The following is a 22,735-nucleotide window of genomic DNA, read 5'->3' as shown; positions in this document are numbered from 1 at the left end:
GGAAGTACAGCAAGGAAGGTGCTCCTGATGCAAGACTCTCTGCCCTGATTGTTGACAAAGCCAGCATGTACTCTTGGTGAGTAGAGTCTAGCCTTCTCCAAACCTTCTGTCTCAGCAGATGTCCCAAGAGGCAAGGGGGCCTGGCCAATCCATATAGGATCTCATGACTGGGATACCCAGATTGTGATTCTACCTGCTCACTCCCCAGAGCCAGGGTCTACCCTTGTGAACCCTTTCCTCCTTGCAGATGCCTCTCAGGGACCCAGGTCCTGACCTGATTCTTTTTTTTTTTTTTTCTGTCCTACCCAGTTACAAGCAGATCTTTCTTGTAGCATTAGTTTACAGGAGTTCTTCTGCCAGTTTTCAGTGAGAAGTGCTCTACATGTCAATGTATTTTTTGATGTGTTTGTGGGGGATGGGAGCGCCACATCCACCTCCTCCACCATTTTGATTCTGTTTCAGATGGTGAGCTTTTAAATGACAGTTTGTCTTTCCTATTTCTACACTTTCGCCCTGAGGACTGGTATAGAAATTAGAAACTAAGCAGGTAAAGAAAACTTTATTTCTTTATACACATTTTGCTTTAATAACCACCAAAAAGACTGTTTCATTTCCTTTCACTGACCCTGTCCACCATTTATGCTGGCCTTCAACATATCGCTATAGCAACATATATAAATATATATCATACATTTATACACACATACTCACATTCAAAAGCACTGTGGAGACACAGACTAGGCTTTAGCACAACTGGGGGCCCCTCACATGTCACTTAAAAATGATCACTGGTTTGCTTTACACAAGACTTTCAGTGGGCTTGGTGTGGCCATCAGTCCCAATTTCTCAGAGAGAAGTTGGGATGACAAAATAGGACAGCATATTTAGAGTAAGGTCAGTACACTTTTTGGAGATCATAATAGAATAGAAATAGGAGATCTAGGCTAAGCATGAGATGGCATTTGGAAATCATCAATTTCACCATGTGGATTCAAAGCTCTCAGGTGCTGCCATGTAGACTGACCCCAAGCGTAAGTGTGACCCAGCTGTACTGACCCAGGTCAGGTCATCAGGGCCCTGCCAACACTGTCCTGCAGGGCACTGCTGCTCAGTCCTGTGCTTTTAGATCTGCCGTGGCGCTCCAGTGTTGGGACCACATGCTCCACTGCTGGGGAGCAGGTCCCATTTCCCCTGAGTTGACCTTCTGGGGATAGGTGATGAGGGGTGAGAAATGTACTGTTCCTGGTTCCCATGCCCCTTGGGTGTTCAAAGCAGTGTCACAAGGTCCTTACAAACTGTGCCTGTTTTGCTTAGTGCTGGGCCCAGTGGTCCTTGGCTGGTTATTCCTCAACCGCAGGAAAGCCCCTCTGCCTTTCACCCTGCCCCAGCAGGCCACATCTGTGACTCCTTCCAGACCCTCCAGCAGGTGTGGAGGAGGGGGGCCCAGATCCTCCTCAGCAGACAGGGAGCTGTGAAGAAGGGGGGCAGGCCCCCCCTTCCTGCTGTTTGAAGGACCTCCAGTGGCTTCGCTTCTTGCCTGGCTCCTGGAAGGCAAGGGTCACAGGACTGGAGTGCGTGGCAGAGCCCTTAGGGATTTCACCTGGAGGCCAAAAGAACACAATCAAATTTTGTCCATTATCAGGCCTTGCTGGTGGCTAACTGAGGCTGGAGCGAGCGCTGAGTGGTGACAGAAGCCAGAAGCATGGTGAGAGCCTGTCAAGAGGATGAGCTAAGGGGTGGGCTGAGGTCTGGAGGAGCAACTGGTGCCACCAGGTTAGAGGACAAGCTTCCCACCACCTCCTGTGGTCATATCTCTGCTCAAAGCCACTGCACACCGGGTAGCCAGATCCTACCACCCCCTCTTCAGGTTCCAGTTCACTCTCCAATTCACTTCGGAGCAAAAGGATGGCTTTTGTGATTGCTCAGGAAAAGACGTGCTTAGTATGAAACAGGCACATATAGACAGCCTGTTGTAGGGAGGAGAGGACATTTTGCATGGAGGTCCCCCTGTTACATTCACGTTCTGTTTACTTGATGAGGAGAGGGAGGGGCCAGGTCAGCAGGGACCTCAGAGTTCATCTAAGTCTAGTGCCACATCTTACAGATGAGGGTCAGTGGGCTCATAGAGATTGGGTCTCTGTGAGAGACCACAAAGCCACACAGGCAGTTAGTGAGAAGCCTGGGATTAGAACTCAGGCTTCGGGATCTTTCCAATGGCCTAGGGGAAGTGGGAAGGATACTTCCAAACTGGGGAAGCCAGCGGGTAGGAGAGGCTGTTGGGTTACCTTTGCTGGGACAGGAATAAGGCTTTACAGAGGCAATCTTGTAAGTATTCTTCTAGAAAGGCTCAGGAAAGAAAGGAATCATCAGAGAAAAACAGAAGAAATTAGAAAAAAAAATCCAAACCAAAACAAACAAACAAAAAAACAGAGTTAAATTATGGCCCAAACTATTTTCACACTGTGGGGTCAACATTCCCTTAGGTTACAATTTACGAACATTCCTAGGAATACACACAATTGCTTATGGTAAAGCTTTAAAGTCCAAGGTAAAAGGTTTAATTTTGATTTCTAAGCCATTTCTAAGACCTCAAGTTTTTCTTCAAAGTGGTTGCTAAAGAATATGTTAGTGTTTTAAATGAATGTAGAGAAATGTCTACCATATAGATAATATCTTTCCCTTTAAGTTTCAGTTTTTACTTATTACCAAATTCTCTTTTAGATCACTAAAACCCAACGATTTTCTTTTGTGTTGTTGCTTAAAGAAAAATATGTCAAAATTAAATGGCTGCTTTCAGCCCAATAGTGTGCAGTGAAATCAACTTATTAGGTTGCATCTTTCCATAATTTTTTCACATAGTGGTTTAGGAAACCCCAGAACACATGAGTGCCCTCAGGATCCCTTTACTGAAAGCTCACAGGGCAGACTCCATATGTCCTCTGACCTCGATCATCAACTGAACTGCATTTCTCCCCACTCCTGACCTGGCATAAAAGAAAGAGAATTGGGATAAAGAGAGAAGATTATGGCAAAGTGAGAGTCAAATGAGAGGTCAGGGGAGATTGCCGATTGGAGTGGGAGGGCTGATGGGGATGGAATCTAGAGGGATGCTCACTGAGGACCTGTGCTCCTACAGATGGACCAGCAGTCTCCTCCTGGAAGGTCAGAGCAGGTCAAGGATCACCTGCACACTCTGATGACACATGGTAATAAGTTTGGGGTGGGCTCTATGGCTCTGACTGTTGCGATGGTTTCCTTACCTCCAGATTAGTCCTTGCCTTCTTTAAAACATCATGTGTCCTGGTCACTGAAACAACAAAACAGCCCCCAAAGGCAAAATTACCAGCATGGCCTATACTTGCCTTATGTGTTCTAAAGCCTGTCTTTTTTTTTTTCTTTCTTTTTTTTTATTATTATTTTTTGGGGGGTACACCAAGTTCAATCATCTGTTTTTATACACATATCCCCGTATTCCCTCCCTCCCTTGACTCCCCCCCCACCATCCCTCGAGTCCCCCCCACGCTCCCTGTCCCAGTCCTCTAAGGCATCTTCCATCCTCGAGTTGAACTCCCTTTGTTATACAACAACTTCCCACTGGCTATCTATTTTACAGTTGGTAGTATATATATGTCGGTGCTACTCTCTCGTAAAGCCTGTCTTACTGGCCACTCAGCTCGGGGTCTCCTGCTGCCTGCCCCCTTTCAACTGCCTGCATCCCCTCCTCTGCTTCCATGATTACTGATGGCACAGGAGGTTCAGGGACATCATATCAGTCTCCCCCATCCCCTAGGCTCTCTGGTCACTGTCCATTCACAGCACAAGGGGGGAGCCTGGAAGGGTCCCCTCATTCCCTGCCCCATTCCCTGGCTGGGAGCACCCACACTGGCTGAAGATGAACTGCTCCAAGCTCTCCTTCTGCTGGTTGGCGGTCTTCAGATGCTCAGCTGTGCTCTGAAGGAGACTCTCCTGTCTGGATAGTTTGGTTCTCAGTTCCAGAAGCTCCCTTTTCATGGACTCTCCCTGGGAAGAAAAACAGGCTCTCTGTCAGAAGGCATAAGCACCCTGTGTTTCGTGGCTCTTTACAACTCTAAATAGGGTTCTACAATCTTCTTAACTATTTCTGGATCAGATTCCCCTCGTTAAAGCCTCTCAAACCCTCCAGCTGGTGATGGCTCAGGATGGGCCATGAGGTGGGAACACTGAGGACCTGGAAGCCCCCGTGCAGATTAGCACAGGCTACACGCCTGTTGCTGCAGAGAACCTGACTCCGGGCCACACTGAAACCCAGCTGTGAACAAGAGCTCCGATTTAGTGCTGACATGGTTATATCACTTGGGCATCACAAGTAAGACTTGATCATTAGGAATATTATGCCTGAGAGACAGGTCTGACCTGAGAGAGTCAGCAAGTTTGTAAATGTATCTGGGAACCTCAAGATGGGAAAACACTCCGTCCTTGGACTTAGCATAAATGAGTCCCCTAAAGTGTCAGTGATTTTAGTCTGGAGTTAGAACCCCTGGGAGGGATTCTCAAACCTGCCTATCTAAGTTCACCAACCAGAGAGCTGCCTGAGATCTGAGAGCACCTTGGGGAGGCTGGCTCTCCCCAGGCCTGACCCAGAGATGCAGATTTAAGTGATTTTCTGGGATTCCAGTGGGGGGCTGAAAGAGGCTGGGCGACTGCTGGTGACATTTTGTGATCCTGCCTGACGATGTGGACCTGGGGGTGGGGGTGGGGTTAGGTTGGGAAAGGGAATGTTGATGTTTTAACACGGCCCTGAAGTTCAGCTCAGCGAGACTTCAGAAAGTTAAAGAGATGGAACATTTATGGGTTACCAGGGCTCTCATGTCTCTGCCTCCTCCATGTCCTTTCCTTTTCCTCTTTGATTACTTCTCCTGGGGGTCAGAGGTGGGGGAGAGGGGATGTAGTCAGAGCTACACTGAAAGCAGCTACCACAGAGGAGAGGTCTCCCTCCCTCCAGGGACACTCTCTTCAAGTGCCCTTTGTTCCAACTGACCATTTGGCTCCTTATCTTCAAGAACTGCCGACCAAGGAGGCAGGGGATATTTGGGGGCAGATCCAGTAGAGAATGCTGGCTTCTTACCACTTTGCCACCCAGCGCAGGGCCATGGGAGCTTGGCAAGGCTGCTCGCCAGAACATGGTGAGGAGGGAGGCAGACTCCTCCAGCCGGTGGTGCAGGGCGTTGGCGCTGCTCCTGAGCTCATGGATGGCTTCACTGCCCATCACCTGGGAAAAGAGGGTGGTAGCCATGGGCATCCCTGCAGCTGAGAGATCACTTTTTTTTTTTTTGCTGAGCCCAGGCCTCAGCTTCCTTTGTGAGTGAGGTATGGACATGGGCCTGCTTGAACCTGTGAAATCCTTTTCTAACCTGGAAGCCAAGGTTCTTTGACCTCAGGAGGGACCACCCAACTTGCAAGAATTCATTTGATTCCAGCTTCCTGCACACTAGCTTCTAGTCCTGCTTCGTGCTCAAGAGTCTATGGTCCCTATTTTTGCACTGGTCCCCCTTGCCCTTCCCTGAATCACACCTTATGCTTCAAATGGGCTGCACCATTTGTAGTTCAAAGGACTGAGATACCGCTTGCTTTACCTGGCATGTTCTCCTTCCCAGAGAACCTGAACATTCCCTAGTGGCACCCCCCCACCCCATGAACCTGTTACTTTCCTTGCCTGGGATAATAGCTGATTCTGGGTTCATGCCCTCATACCCAGAGCACTTCTAACACTGCCTGGAGCTCCTTGTTGTATGGTGTGGGGCTCCCTCTCTAGTGTGGGGGCTCCAGGGGGCAGGGCTGTCCCTGCATGCCTGTGCATCTCCAGTAGCTCAGATAGCAAAGCAGCTGGTACCTGGATCTCTCCCTGGGAAAGGGCTCTGAGAAACCTTGCTGCCTGCTCTCCTCCCCTCCTCAGTCTGCCACGCTCCTCACCCCTTCTACACATCTGCCCATATGGATGCAGATTCTCCATCTCCAGCCAACTGATTAAGCGATTTTATGCTGCCCACAGATGGTCATATGCCAGCGTGACTTTAGCAGATAATAAGCTACCAAAGGGTACTGGGTGCAGCATTGCATGTATGTTGATGCTTAATGTGCTCTACTGATGAGGATGGCAATGCTGCACCTGCTATTCTGTGGTTCTGAGGGGAAATATCAAGTCAGCTGCATCTGGAACCAGAACAGAGCTTGTAGTGAAATTAGCAGATGAAGATGAAAGGCCTAGCTAGATTAAATGGAAAATGTATCCTCAATTGGTAGGAGATGTGGAGCAGGCAAAAAAATAGTGGGAGAAGGAGCTAAAATCAGAAGAAGAAACGGCCTAAGGAAAAGGTGCACCTAAGAGCTCAAACGTGATTACCTCTGTGCCTAGAGCTTCAAGGCCAAGGAAGTTGCAGGTTGATCTCACGAGGGATGCTACCTTCTTGACCAGCAGTCTGCCCTCTTCAATCTGCTGTCTTAGGGCACTATAGTCATCAACGTGGCCAATGACATGGCGGCCATGCTTATTGGCAAAGGAGCCATCAGTAGCATCACCCTCCAGCTTGGGAGGGTTCTTCATTACTGGAGAAGCATCCAAACCCAGCTCTGAAGATAAAACCACAATAACACAGAATACACTGTTATTTATAGTCATCCTTAGTTCAATCCAAAAGGGACATCAGATAGTGAAAGAGGCCACAGACAAGAATGACAGTCTTGGAAAGTACAAGGGTGAAGTCCATAGATATTCTGGGTTCTAGATTTTTATAATCTTTCTTACATCATCTCATAATGATAAAATTGCCAGGAGGCAAATTTTATCCTTATTGACAAATGAAATATTCAGGACAGATACTTAAAAATTTTAAATTTGGGGGTTGAGAAGACACAGACAAGGAAATTAAGCTGGATACAGAGAGCACTTTCAAGAAGGAAGAGATTATAGTGCAATGAAACAATACCAGAGCAATAGGAAAACCACAGGAAGAAGAAAAATGACCAAAAAGGCAGCCACAGAAGGTGGAATGAGTAGGGCTAAAGGCCTTGGGACATGTGGAGAAAAATCTCTAAATTCAGATAATGTGCCTATAGAGAACCAAAAGTTACTTGCAGTGTCATTTTCCATCATCAGACCCTGAATTCCATAGTTGCCCTATTTACCATTTTTCCTGTTGAAGGTTGTGGTCTCTGAGCCAGAAGCAGCAGAAGAGGAGCTGGGGAGGACCAGAACTGGAGAATTCATGCCCACATCCCGAACTGGAGGGGAGGCAACTGAATCTAGGGAGTACAAATAACCACAACTTTAGAAACCCTGGAACACACTGCTCCCCAAACACATGCACAGCCTGTTTTCACCACTGGGGTCTACGGCAACATGACTCTCCTCTTACAAAATCATCACCCATGTACCACAATCAAAACCAATAGCAAACAAATCACTTAGTTTGGATCAAGTTCCTATAATTGAGGGCTGTTCCATGAGAAAGCAACTTCTAGTTTGAAACATTATTAGGTATATTTTTCTAACCCCAGATTTGAATATAATATTGTATGTAGTATGTCTAATACAATGCTTTGTAATTAAATATAAATATGCATAAATATATGCAGTATACATGTTAAAAATATTTGATCAAAGAATGAATGGATTTATGGGCAGATTAAACTCAGCACTCTAATCACCATTCTGGTGAGTCAGTACTAGAAAATATGTAGTAGTATAAGAAGGGAGACATACTAGAAGGCATGTAGTAGTATAAGAAGAATAGGAGACATAAGCCTTGGTGAATTTGAGGTGCCCTATTGGAGACCAGACAGCAATCCTCCAGGGGAGTAATTGGAAAATATCTGAAGAGACAGAAATAATCCTGCTCAGGCAAATGTGACTTAGAACCTGCTTTCCAGCTCAGGCCTCTGTGCTGTAGGATGGGGAGGAGGAGTGACTGAGCCAGTGGGGATGAGTCCTGGCTGGTGTTGCGCAGAGGCACTGAGAAGGGAAGCCTGAGAGGGAGCAGAAGCAATACCAAGACAGAGCATAGGGAGGCAGAAGGAACAGACAGGAAATCAAAACCTCTGCTTCGAATCCTGGGTTGGCCTCTTAACTCCTTAGCACGTCAGTTAATTGTCTCAATGCCTAAGTTTTCTCATGTGAAATACAGAGATAGTAAATCCTCCCCTAGCTCTGATGAAATTATTTGAAAAATTATCTGAAAACATGGTAAATTTTAAAGCACTCTGCAAATATAAGGAATAAGCATTAACATATATAGCTGTTAATTGTTGAGTACTTATTGTGACAGGCAGTTGTAAATTATTTCATTTAATGCTCCATATAACTATGCACAGTATATATTATACATATCTTCATGTTAAAGATGAGGAAACTAAGGCTTAAATGCCTGAGGAGTTTAAACACTTTTCCCAAGGCAAACAGCATGTAAGTGGCAAACTCAGAATCTGGAGCCAGATCTGACCCTAAATCCCATCATCTCAGGCACTGTATCAAAGCATCTTCGATTTCACCATGATCTTAAGGAGTGTGGAAGAAGTAAGATTGTCCCTTCCACCACAGACATCCTGGGGACCTCCTCATTGGCTGAGGGCTTGCTGATTTCCTTTTCCTTCCTACCTTTGGAAGAGCAGCTGCTTGTTTCCAGGGTCAGTGTTGTTGGGGAATTTCTGGTTAACAGAGGAGGGGCTGAGGCTGGCTTTGCTGGCACCACCATCCAACTGCTGTTCAAGCTGCAGTCACAGACAGTTGTTCACCTGAATGCTCTGCTCCAGCTGCCCTCTCAAAGCTCGGATCTCTGCCACCAGGCAGCTCAAGTCACTGCCCAAAGGGACTTGGTGACAGGCATCCCAGGTGTAAGCTGAAAGTAGAGAGAGGAGGGAGTCTGGTGGCACTGAACCAAATATTTCCAAGCATTTGTCAGAACACTCCTCTCTGACATTCCTTTCTACCAAGGTCCCAGGAACACACCTATGACAGATGTCACTTTTCCTGTGTGGGGTCTGGCACACACTGAAATGGCCTACACTCCAGCATGGAGTTTCCTTGAGGCTCAAATGACCCTTGTGCATCTAGAGAGCATTTGATTGGCAGATGAAGTCAAGCCTATTATTTCATCTCCTTATTAACCTTAGTCTTGCAGGCTAGAGAGCAGGGTCTTCTAGGGCAGGAGATCAATACTGAACTAGAGAAGGGAACGGGCTGAAGGAGAAGGAGATGGATGACCTCCACATTTAGGAATCAAAAGGACAGGAGGAAGACATCAGGCCTTTGGGCAGCAAATAATAATGGGGGTGGGGTACCACAGAGCAGGGATCATAACTAATTGGACTTCTCAAGTTCTTTTTACCTTCACTCACCACTCATAGCCTGTTTCTATGTACTGGGGGAAGAAGAGATCTAAGAAATATTTTACAAGACCATAAGTGCTCATCTAAAAATGTTGAAATCAAATGTATTTAAAAAGGTAAAATTTGTTTTGGTTTTTAGCAAGGCAGTAGGATGCATATACCACATAATACATGTACCCAGTTGCATCAGGGCCACAGGCCTTAACCAAACACATCAATATTTCTGCAATGAGCTATGTGAATATTCCCACTAAATGGGATAAATGAAGAGGAGTGCAGGACAAGGTGGCAGAGTAGAAGGACCTGAGCTCACCTCTTCTCATGAAAACACCAAATTCACAACTAACTGCTGAATGACCATCAACAAAAAAACCTGGAACCTACCAAAAAAGATATTCTGCATCAAAGACAAAGCCACAACGAGATGGTAGGAGGGGTGCTTTCATGATATAATCAAACCCCATATCAGGTGGGTGGGAGACCTGCAAACTGGAAAATAATTATATTATTTTATATATTATAATATATAATTATTTTATATATTATAATATAATTAAAATAATTATAGGAGTGAGAGTTCTGAGCCCCATGTCAGGCTCCCCAGCCTGAGGGTCTGTGATAGGAAGGAGGAGATATCAGAGCATTTGGCAAGTGGGGCTTCAGTGTAGGATCGCCACAGGACTGAGGGAAACAGAGACTCCAGTCTTAGAGAGGGCACACAAGGTTTCATGAGCACTGTGACCCAGGGCAAAGCAGTGACTTTATAGGAACCAGGGCCACACCTACCTCCAGGTCTTGGAGGGTCTCCAGGGGAGGCAGGGGTTGGCTGTGGCTCACTGTGAGGACATAGACACAGGTGGCAGAAGCCCCAGGCAATAGTCAACAGCGTGAGCTCTCCTGGAGATTGCCATTTTGGCACTGAGACCTGGTCCCACCCAACAGCCTACAGGCCCCAATGCTGGGTTGCCTCAGGTTAAACAACCAAGGGGATGGGAACAAAGGACCACCCATCAGCAGACAGGCTCCATAAAGTTGTCTGGAGTCCAATGCTGCCTCTAAACATACCCCTTTACCTGGCCCTTTCCACCAAAGGGACAAGACCCAACTGCACTGACTAGTCAGCAGGCACCAGTCACTCCCACGAGGAAGCCTGCACAAGCCCCTAGACCAACCTCACCCACCAGGAGTCAGACATCAGAAGCAAGAAGAAATAAAATCCTGCAGCCTGCAGAAAGAAGACCACAAACACAGAAAGCTAGAAAAACTGAGACAGCAGAGAAATATGTTCCAGATGAAGGAACAAGATAAAACCCCAGAAGAACAACTAAATGAAGTGGAAATAGGCAATCTACCTGAAAATGAATTCAGAGTAATGACAGTAAAGAGGACTTGAAATCTTGGAAAAAAGAATGGAGACACAGATTGGGAAGATACAAGAAATGTTTAACAAAGAGCTAGAAGATACAAAGAACAGAGTTGAATAATACAAGAACTGAAATGAAAAATACACTAGAAGGAATCAATACCAGAATAAATGAGGCAGAAGAATGGATAAGTGAGCTGGAAGACAGAATGGTGGAAATCACTGCCATGGAACAGGATAAAGAAAAAAGAATGACAATAAATGAGGACAGTTTAAGAGATCTCTGGGACAACATTAAATGCACCAACATTCGCATGATAGGGGTCCCAGAAGGAGGAGAGAGAGAGAGAGAGAAAGGGCCTGAGAAAATATTTGAAGAGATAACAGCTGAAAACTTCCCTAACATGAGAAAGAAAATTATCACCCAAGTCCAGAAAGCACAGACAGTCCCATATAGGATAAACTCAAGGAGGAACATACTAAGACACATAGTAATCAAACTGACAAAAATTAAAGACAGAGAAAATATCAAAAGAAACAAGGGAAAAGCAACAAATAACATATAAGGAAATCACCATAAGGTTATCAGCTGATTTTTGAGCAGAAACTCTGCAGGCCAGAAGGGAGTGGCACAATATATATAAAGTGATGAAAGGGAAGAAACTACAACCAAGAATACTCTACCCAGCAAGGCTCTCATTCAGATTTGACAAAGAAATCAAAAGCTTTACAGAGAAGTAAAAGCTAAGAGAATTCAGCACCACAGACCAGCTTTACAACAAATGCTAAAGGAATTTCTCTAGTCAGAAAAGAAAAGGCCACAACTAGAAACAAGAAAATTATGAATGGGAAAGCTCACTGGTAAGGCAAGCATACTGTAAAGGTAGGAAATCATCTGCACACAAATATGATATCAAAACCAGCAATTGTGAGGAGAGTACAAATGCAGGATATTGGAAATGCATTTGAAAGTAAGAGACCAGCAACTTAAAACAATCTTTATATATATAAAGATTTTTATATGTATATAAATTTAATTTTTGTCAATTTGATTACAATCTTCATATATATATATATATATATATATATATATATATATATATAGACTGCTATCTCAAAACCTCATGGTAACTGCAAATCAAAAATCTACAATTAATATACAAACACACAAAAGGAAAAATCAACCCAAACACAACACTAAAAATAATCATCAAGTCACAAGAGAAGAGAACAAAAGAGGAAGGGAAGAAAAAAGACCTACAAAAACAAATCCAAAACAATTACCAAAACAGCAAGGAGAATATACATATCAATAAGTACCTTAAATGTAAATGGATTAAATGTTCCAACCAAAAGACACAGACTGGCAGAATGGATACAAAAACAAGACCCATATATATGCTGTCTACAAGGGACTCACTTCAGATCTAGGGACACATTCTTACTGAAAGTGAGGGGATGGAAAAAGATACTCCATGCAAATGGAAATCAAAAGAAAGCTGCAATAGTAATACTCATATCACACAAAACAGACATTACAATAAAAATTATCATAGGAAACAAAGAAAAATACTACATAACGGTCAAGGGATCAATCCAAGAAGAATATATAACAATTGTAAATATATATGCACCCAAAATAGAAGCACCTCAATATATAAGGCAGATGTTAACAGATATAAAAGGAGAAATCAACAGTAACACAATAACAGTGGGGCACACTCCACTTACATCAATGGACAGGTCATCCAGACAGAAAATCAATAAGTAAACAGAGGCCTTCAATGACACATTAGACCAGATGGAATTAATTGATATTTATAGAGCAATTCCATCCAAAAGTAGCAGAATATACATTCTTCTCAATTGCATACAGAACATTGTCCAGGATTGACCACAGGCTAGGCCAGAAAGTAAGCCTTGAAATATTTAAGAAAATTGAAATCATATCAGGCATCTTTTCTGATCACAACACTATGAGATTAGAAATCAGCTATACAGAAAAAAAAAACTGTAAAAAACACAAACACGTGGAGGCAAAACAATATGCTTCTAACCAACCAATGGATCACTGAAGAAATCAAAGAGGAAGTAAAAAAAAAGAAACCAAGAAACAAATGAAAACAAAAATACAATGATCCGAAACCTATGGGACACAGCAAAAGCAGTTTTAAGAGGGAAGTTTATAGCAATACAGTCTTACCTCAGCAAAGAAGAAAAAGCTCAAATAAACAACCTAACCTTACACATAAATTTATTTATTTCTCCTCTGAAAAATAAATAAAATAGAGATAAAGAAAACAGTAGAAAAGGTCAATTAAACTAAAAGCTGGTTCTTTGAACAGATAAACGAAATTAATAAACTTTAGCCAGACTCACCAAGAAGAAAAGGGAAAAGGCTCAAATCAATAAAATTAGAAATGAAAAAGAAGTTACAATGGACACCACAGAAATATAAAGATACATAAGAGACTACTGCAAGAAACTATATGCCAATAAAATGGACAACCTAGAAGAAATGGGCAAATTCTTAGAAAGGTACAATCTCCCAAAACTGAACCTGGAAGAAATAGAAAATATGAATAGACCAATCACAATTACTAAAATTGAAACTATGATTAAAACACTTCCAGCAAACAAAAGCCCAGGACCAGATGGTGTCACAGGCAAATTCTATCAAACATTCAGAGAAGAGTTAACACCTATCCTTCTGAAAATATTGCAAAATATTGCAGAGGAAGGGACACTCCCAAACTCGTTCTATGAGGCCACCATTACTGTGATACCAAAACCAGACAAAGATACCACAAAAAAGAAAATTACAAGCCACTATCACTGATGAATATAGATACAAAAATACTCAAGGAAATACTAGCAAACCAAATCCAACAATACATTAAAAAGGTCACACACCAGGATCGAGTGGGATTTATCCTAGGGATGCAAGGATTTTTCAATATCCATAAATCAATCAGTGTGATAAACCACATTAACAAATTGAAGGATGAAAACGATATGATCATCTCAATAGATGCAGAGAAAGCTTTTGACAAAATCCAATGCCATTTATGATAAAAACTCTCCAGAAAGTGGGCATAGAGGGAACCTACCTCAACATAATAAAGGCCATATATGACAAACCCACAGCTAACATCATACTCAATGGTGAAAAGCTGAAAGCATTTCCTCTAAGATCAGGAACAACACAAGGATGTCCACTCTCACTGCTTTTATTCAACATAGTTTTGGAAGTCCTAGGCATGGCAATCAGAGAAGATAAAGAAATAAAAGGAAACCAAATTGAAAAAGAAGATGTAAAACTGTCACTGTTTGCAGATGACATGATACTATACACAGAAAATCCTAAAGATGCTACCAGAAAACTATGAGAGCTCATCAATGAATTTGGTAAAGTTGAAGGATACAAAATTAATGCACAGAAATCTCTTGCATTTCTATACTCTAATGACAAAAGATCAGAAAAAGAAATTCAAGAAACAATCCCATTTATCATCACATCAAAAAGAATAAACTACCTAGGTATAAACCTACCTAAGGATGCAAAAGACCTGTACTCTGAAAACTATAAGATGCTGATAAATAGAAGATGACACAAACAGATCAAAAGATATACCATGTTTTTGGATTGGAAGAATTAATATTGTCAAAATGACTATACCACCCAAGGCAATCTACAGATTTGATGCAGTCCCTATCCAATTACCAATGGCATTTTTTGCAGATCTAGAACAAAAAATCTTAAAATTCGTATGTAGATACAAAAGACCCCAAATAGCCAAAGCAATCTTGAGAGAGAAAAATGGAACTGGAGGAATTGGGCTCCCTGACTTCAGACTATACTACAAAGTTACAGTAATCAAAGCAGTATGGTATTGGCACAAAGACAGACTTATAGATCAATGGAACAGGATAGAAATCCCACAAATAAACCCATACATCTATGGTTAATTAATCAACAACAAAGGAGGCGAGATTATACAATGGATAAAAGATAGTCTCTTCCATTAGTGGTGCTGGGAAAACTGGACAGCTACATGTAAATGAATGAAATTAGAACATTCTAACACCATACACAAAAAATAAACTCAAAATGGATTAAAGATCTAAATGTAAGACCAGATACTATGAAACTCTTAAAGGAAAACATAGGCAGAACACTCTTTGTCATAGGCTGCAGTAATATCTTTTTGGATCCATGTTCTAGAGTAATGAAATAAAAACCAAAATGAATAAAAGGGACCTAATTAAACTTAAAAGCTTTTGCACAGCAAGAGAAACCATCAACAAAATGAAAAGACAACCCACAGATTGGGAGAAAATATTTGCAATCAATGTGACCAACAAGGGATTAATCTCCAAAATACACAAACAGCAAATGCAGCTCAATATTGAAAAAAATAAACCACCCAATCAAAAAATGGGCAGAATATCTAAATAGACATTTCTCCAAAGAAGACATACAGATGACCAAAAAGCACATGAAAAGATACTCAACATTGCTAATTATTAGAGAAATACAAATAAAACCACAATGAGGTCAGAATGTCCATCATCTAAAAATTTACAAACAATAGATGTTGGATATGATGTAGAGAAAAGGGAACCCTTCTATACTGTTGGTGGGAATGTAAATTGGTACAGCCACTATGGAGAACAGTATGGAGGTTCCTTAAAAAATTAAAAGTAGAGCTACCATATGATCCAGCAATCCCACTCCTGAGCATATATCCGGAGGAAATCATACTTCAAAAAGGTACTTGCACCCCAATGTTCACCTCAGCACTATTTACAATAGCCAAGACATGGAAGCAACCTAAATGTCCATCAACAGATGAATGGATAAAGAAGATATGGTACATATATACAATGGAATATTACTTAGCCATAAGAACAAAATAATGCCATTTGCAGCAACATGGATGGACCTACAGATTATCATACTAAGTGAAGTAAGTCATAGAAACACAAATATCATGATATCACTTATATGTGGAATCTTAAAAAATGATACAAACGAACTTATTTACAAAACAGAAACTGACTCATGAACTTAGAAAACACAAACTTATGGTTACTGAAGGGGAAAGGAGGTGGGAGAGGGATAAATTAGGAGGCTGGGATTAACATATATACATTCTAATATAAAATAGATAATCGACAAGGTCCTACTGTATAGCACAGGGAACTCTACTTAATACTCTGTAATAACCTATATGGGAAAAGATTCGGAAAAACATAGATATATGTATATGTATAACTAAATCACTTTTCTGTACATCTGAAATGAACACAACATTGTAAATCAAATATACTCCAATATAAAAAATAAATTTTAAAAAATTTTTAAAAGAGAAAAAAAAATAAAAAGAGAAAAAAGTGTGAAGACTTAACCTGATTTCAAAATTTACTATAAAACTAACAATGAAGACAGTTTGGTACTGGTGTAAGAATAGGCATATTGATTAACGGAACAGAATGGAGAATTCAGAAGTAGACTCACATATATTGGCTAGTAATTTTTTTTTTTGCCTTGGCAATTGTTTTTCAATAGAGATGCCAATCAATGTCATGGTGATGAAAAATCAATTGTGTTTCTATATCTTAGCAAAAAATTTTATTTGGCAATTGAAATAAAAATGTTATCCCACACACATGTATCCCACACATGAGAAATATTTATATATAAATTAAAATAAGAATGATGAGTATACCAAAAATTACAAAATCCTACTAACAGCAGTTATGGTCAACTGATTGTCAACAAAGCTGCCAAGGAAATTCAATGGGAAAAGGGTAGTCTTTGTAACAAATGGTGCTGGAAAAACTGGATATCAATATGGGACAAAAAGAACTTTAACCTTTTTCTCACATCATATGCAAAATTAAATCAAAATGAAATGTACGCCTAAACATAAGAGCAAAAGCTATAAAACTGCAAGAAGAAAAATACAAGGAAATCTTTATGATCTTGAGATAAAGATTTTTTAGCTACAACATGAAGAAAAGCATAAATGATAGAAAAAAATGGATTAATTAACCTTCAACAAAATTTAAATGTTTTGCCTTTCAAAGACACTAAAAAGACTTGGAGAAAATATCTGCAAATTATTTTTCTGGTTAATTATATCCAGAATAAAAATTTCTTTAAAAAATCTTTGAATTTTCTCACTGGGGAAAGGTCAGGGTGGGAGCAGGTTGCCTGCAACATTGGCTGCATGGGTGATCAGAATTCACAACATTTGAGACGTCTTCAAATGATGATACCATCAGGACAGTTCTTTGTATTTTTTTTTTTTTTTGAATCATTGTATAATCTGGACTTTGATTAACTTGTCTCAGACCATCCAGGTGGGTGAAGTTTGACTCTTGTGGCCTATTTTTAAGGATGTCTAGGCTGTATCTTGCTCATGTCACCAACCTCTGGGCTTTGTGTGTGAGAGCGCCCCTCTCTTCTTATTGGGACCCTCAATGACTGAGGTTTTTTTCTGAGACAGAACAAGGTAGGTTTCCAAGATCTCCACAACTCCCAAGGTAAAGAATTCATCAGGATCCTTAGCGAGAGCAGGGAAGCTCATAGGGTGGGGAAGAGGGGAAAACATACCTTTCAGCCCCTTCTTGGAATTGCCATTAAGTGCCTCGTGGATCTGCAGCTCTGACTGGAGGGACTGGAAGAGCTGCTGTTTCTCTTCACACTGTTGCTGCAAGAGGGCCAGCTTATGCTGCAGCCTGTCAGGGGAGAAGCAAGGGACCACTGAGCTGGTAGGGCCCCACCAGGGCAAGAGGCTATGAGCCAACTTTGGCATCATAGAATTTCAGCCCTAGATGTCAACTCAGGGGTCATGAAAACCATTGCTTTTAATTTACGGATGTGGCAACAGAGGCTCAGGAAGGTAAAGTAACTTTGCTTGGAGTCATGCCATTAGCTACCATACCTAGGACACACTACCTGGTATTCTTACTGCCCCACAGTGCTCTTTTCATGTTGTCAAGAAGTTACAGGGTTTATGCTGGGGACTACCATTATGGCTGGTGTAGAAGCTTCCTAGGTTATGGAGGGACTAACATCCTAAAACTAACTGGAAGCACAAGAATGTACTTTCTGTAGAATCTGATATGCTGAAGGCTTCCATAACAGGGTTTTACTGTCTCAACTTTGGAGTGAAAAAGGCATTCCCAGAGAAGTCCTTCCTTCTGTTCAAAGTTACCCATAAATCCAGATTAGCAGAGGGGATATTGAGGTTTCCAAAAAGGACCATTAACTGTCTTGCCAATATCCCTTTTTCTAAATCCGAAAATGGGGCCACCTTCCTTATCAATGGGCTCCCTCTAACCTGGAGTCTTTCTCCTGGAGAGATAGCCGTTCCTCCTGGAAATGCAAGATCTCCTGTTGCTTCTCCTTCAAGTCTTCCAAAAGCTGCTGTCGTTCCACCTTTTGGTGCTCTAGCTCCATTTCCAGCTCTTGAAGTTGGGACCGAGAGGTCAGCAGAGCCTCCCTCAGACATTCTGTTTCCTGGGAGTGCTCTGGTGAGCAGAACACAGGAGTACTTATATTGTAGGGCCAAAGGTCACAGGAAGATGAGCCCAAGCATAGCCATCATGACAATCAGAACTAAGGCAAAAGGAAGGCCAGCTTATGCTGCCAGGGGAGGCAAAGTGACTGTCTGACTGTCCACACACTCAGGGGAATGGGAACCTCTTTCTCTGCAATGCCCTTTGATCCCCTGATTTAATACGGCCCACCATGCTTTTAGAGAAAACACTCTGCTTCCTAACGCTCTTTATTTTCTAACCACTCACGTACCTACTGTGCAATAATCCATTCTTGAGTTTTTCCAGGGATCAACATAAAAATTTCTTGACTACAGTTTTTAGTATATAGTATTTTCATCATATTGAAAAGAGAGCCATCTGTTCTTTCCTGGTCTGGCAGCATCTCTCTGATCTTCAGGATTTCTCAAAGGCTATTGACAGGGACTCTGAGAACAGGGCTCTGGTGCTGTCAGTCGTCTGGGGTGGAATCACCTGGGCCTGGCGGACTGAGCTCATTTAAATCTTCCTGTCTTCTCACCTGTGAGGTCTGTTCTGGTCTTTCCAGGCACACAGTGGTAGTTTAGTAGTTCTACCTTCTCCCTTATCTATGGCTTTTGTTATCTTCCCAAATGGTGACCTTTCCTCTCACATCTCTTGCTCTGAGGAGGCTAACTTGGCAATATCTCTTGATGTCTTTTTCCTTTTCCACAAGCATTCTTTCATTCTGGGCTTCATCCTCTTAGCCACTATTCTTTGTCTGTTATGGCTATTCAATAAATATTTGTAAATAAAAATAATTTGTGATTGAAAACATTGATTTCATTAAGTCAACTAACACTAAGGTCAGCTGTCCCCCAGGCCACACAGGAAATGATGCCCACACGTGGATGCCCACTGAATAGTGTTGGGAACGCTCTGGAGGACGTTTTGGTAGCACCTCCAGACACAGAGTCATGAGGACTAGGGACCAAAGAGGAGCCCTGGGTATATGAGTAGGGAGGTGGTGAGGAGACATGGGGATAGCAGATCAGCACTGGGAGGGACACAGAGAGCTGCAGCAAAGTCTGGAGAAACCTGAGAGAGCACATAGGCTTCATGTTCCTTCCTTTCCTGGGTCCAAACTAGCTGTGAGTTGTGTGCAGGTAGAACAGGCACCAGCTGGTATCCAGTTTGATAGCTAATGACTGAATGTGGGTTGCACAGAAGTGGTGGGTTTACTAGAGCTCCTCATCCTTGGAGCCTAGGAGTCTAAGGACCCATGGGTGGGAATTGTCAGGAAGCAGCCCTTTCTAGGCTGATAATAGCTCTGGGAGTTGGGGTTGGTGGGTCTGGGTAGCTCAGTTCTCTCTTTCTTGTCTCTTTGCTTCTCCAGTTGCTGACTGGTGTGGCCAGGGAAAAAAGGGACCCAAGAGTGACCGCAGTTTGTGGCTTTTGACCACTCACCTCTGGAAAGATGACTGAGCTGAGCCTGAAGGCTCCGGTTTTCTTCCCTAAGGACTCTGTTCTCACTGCAGAGCTGAGGCGTGGACTCCAGGCTTGGATTGTAGAAGTTAGAGGTGGGTCCTGTCTCGGGAAGTGCAAGCAGGCAAGTCACACAGTTGGGTATCAGAGCCTCCCTGTGTTGCTCACTCTGTGTCTCCAAACGCACTGTCTCAACCCAGCAGAAAACCCTGAGGACTTGAGTCCTGGGCCTAAAGCCTGTTGGGCCGAATGCCTGGCTTTCGAGGGGCTCCTCTGCGTGGGTTCTTTGCGTGCATTTCGCATGCCCTGGCTGCAGCTGTTCAGGAGGCTCTCCTCCCTAAATAGCGGCTGCTGCGGTGTGGGCAGGACAAGGGCGTGTGGAAGGGACGGCCTCCAAGTGTCAGCAGCCTGGGGGAGAGTGCGGGGAGGAAGGCCACCTCGGGAAGCGGCTGGGGGAGGCCCTGCAGACCTGGCTCTACCACTTGCCAATCACAGGACCAGGGCACAGAAGTCAGCAGGCAGCATGTGAGCAGGTTAAGGATGGATGAGAGAGAGGATTCTGGGGACCATAGCTGGTTAGATGTGCAGTGAGGAAAGCTACTCTCTGAGCTCAGATGCAGCTGCAAAGGGAGGAGAATAGTACTTACCCCCCTGCCTTGTTGACTGTAAGGAGCAAGTGGAGGGAAGCAGACCAAGGTGCTTTGAAAATTTTGAAGCTCTGCCCAAGGGCAACTTTCATATTCTCCCTAATTTATGACCAGAAATAGGAAGCCGAGGGCCTCTCCTACCGCTTCCGTGGGCAGCGGAGCTGAGCCTGTGTTCCAGCCGCTCCCCCAGGCAGTCGTTAATGCAGATGGACTCCTCCAGGCGCTGGCGCAGGTTCTGGATTTCACCAAGATGCTCATGTAGCAGGTCAGTCCCTGCAGCCACCCAGCAGGGCAGGAGGAGGTTGGAGATGAGAAGCTGGCCCCCTGCCTTTGGAGCCCACGTTAGGGGCTGGGGCTCTGCCAGCAAGATCCCTAAACATCACTGTCCTCTCACAGGGGCATCTAGAAGCTCAGGTGACTTCTTTAAAGAGTCAGTTGGCTTCAAACACAGGACAGCTGATGCTAACCAAGCCCCGTGGGCCTCCTCCATACAGGGGTGTGTGTAAGGGAGTTGTAAGTGCACATGTACAGTTACTAGGGTAGGTGCTAAGTGTCAGGGGTTTCACATGGTTTAAAAAAAAATCACTGAAGGGACTCTCTTGGTGGCACAGTGGTTAAGAATCCCCCTGCCAGTTCGGGGACATGGGTTCGATCCCTGGTCTGGGAAGATCCCACATGCAACTAAGCCCATGCACCACAACTACTGAGCCCATGTGCCACAAGTACTGAAGCCCATACGCCTAGAGCCCCTGCTCTGCAACATGAGAAGCCACCACAATGAGAAGCCCACGTGCAGTAACAAAGACCCAATGCAGCCAATAAATAAATACATTAATAAATAAATTTTTAAAAAATCACTGAAGGCTGTGGAAGTCGGCCTAGCACTTGCTAAACGTCTGGCCATCTCCTGAGCTAAGTTTGCACGTAATGAGGCAGGCCTCTCCTCTACCCTACTACCTTTCCTCTTACTGACCCTTGACTGAACATTTGTTAGCAAGGGACAAAGCCCTTCCTCCACCCTTAGAGAGAAGGCCTAAGGTAAAAGTTAGGTCCTCACGTCAGCTCATCCTATGTGGTTAATGACTACTACTCAATGCTTCCCTCAAATTACTTTTAACGTGAAAGGAAGAAAGCCCACTTAACTGTTTCCACAGGGACATGTCGGGTGGTGTCCACTGCAGAGGAGCTGGAGTGATTGTACTACTGCCTTCTCTTAGTGTTTCAACGAACCGTTCCATTGCCTCGTCAAGGCCAGTGCCTTTGGTGGCTGAAGTTTTCAATACTTGCCATTCTTAGTCCTCCAAGCTGGTAACCCAAGTGAATATGCCATCTCCAAGGGAGACATGGCCTGGCCCGTGTCTTTTTTACTAGCAAACAGCACTAAAATGGCTTTTCTCTGCTCTTCTTCCTCCAACACAGAAACTAACTCTGATTTAGAAAAGCCAGTTAGGTCTCGGTCACAACTGTCCACCACACGAATGGCTGCATCTGTGTTTGCCTAATAACATCTCCGGTAGGGCCTGCTCCTTGTCAGTATGGCACCGATCCAGGGGTCTGAAAGCTGATTAGAGAGTTGGGAGAAACACCCCCAAGAAAAGAAAAAGGATGCAGAAAAGAGCAGTGGGAGGGGTGCCAATGACAGACTACGTCAACTGCCTCATTTTGCTTTAGACACAGCCTTTTTCTGAAGATCACAGTTCTCTTGCTGTTGGCACTGAGCTGCATCCCAGCGTTCTCCCGTACAGCTACACCTGTCCAGGTGGTGAGATGCCTCTTGGACCTGACCAGGGGAGCTAGGAGTGAGAGGGAGAGTTTGAATTGGGTTTTCTCCACAAGACATGTTTATGGGGTGGGGATCTGTGTAGAAACGCCTCCCTTTCTGTACAACTCCTGACTGATGGAAGAATGTTCTGTGACTGTTGGTGCCTGGCATTCTGGAAGGGTCTGAGAGTGGGCTGCGAGGGGCCCAGGCTGCAGGGACAGAGAAGGACATGAATGTGAGAGCACAGAGGTGGCCGCGGACTTGCTCCTACCCCTGCTCAGCACCGAGGCCCTGGGCAGGGAGGATAACGGATGAACTCAGGAAGGACTAAGCACTGAAAGGGCCCTTTCCTTTTATCCCCACGCCGTGAGCCAGACACCAGAGGAGAAATGGAAGGTCGGCCCAGGTAGGAAAGGGGTGGCTCCTCAACGAGATTTCACTTCACAGGCTGAGCTGCTCGGCTTTGTGCTTTACCTGTGGGTTTGGATCTGGGCTGATACCCGCAGGAGCCCGGGGAGAGGTCCCCACATGTGCTCTCTGCCGGAGGCCACATCCTGTCCCATGGCCACTGCTGCCCAGCGCTGTGCTGCC

General features: G+C 43.7%; 1 protein-coding gene across 1 annotated transcript; it reads right to left on the bottom strand.

The window, feature by feature from the left end:
• Positions 1–1,047: 1,047 nt before the first annotated feature.
• Positions 1,048–22,697, bottom strand: LOC130834754 (myomegalin-like). Its single transcript, XM_057705540.1, has 11 exons — positions 22,619–22,697; positions 20,524–20,655; positions 18,076–18,265; positions 17,346–17,470; positions 8,767–8,870; positions 8,630–8,679; positions 7,162–7,301; positions 6,380–6,606; positions 5,105–5,248; positions 3,882–4,020; positions 1,048–1,600 (listed from the first exon to the last, which is right to left on the bottom strand). The coding sequence occupies exons 1-11, from the start codon at positions 22,695–22,697 to the stop codon at positions 1,455–1,457; spliced, it is 1,476 nt and encodes a 491-aa protein (XP_057561523.1). The 3' UTR covers positions 1,048–1,454.
• Between the last annotated feature and the right edge of the window lie 38 nt (positions 22,698–22,735).

Source organism: Hippopotamus amphibius, chromosome 1 (assembly GCF_030028045.1).
Source record: "Hippopotamus amphibius kiboko isolate mHipAmp2 chromosome 1, mHipAmp2.hap2, whole genome shotgun sequence".
NCBI classification, from domain to species: domain Eukaryota; kingdom Metazoa; phylum Chordata; class Mammalia; order Artiodactyla; family Hippopotamidae; genus Hippopotamus; species Hippopotamus amphibius.
Note: the sequence above shows the minus strand (reverse complement) of the source record. Positions and strands in the feature narration are given on the sequence as shown.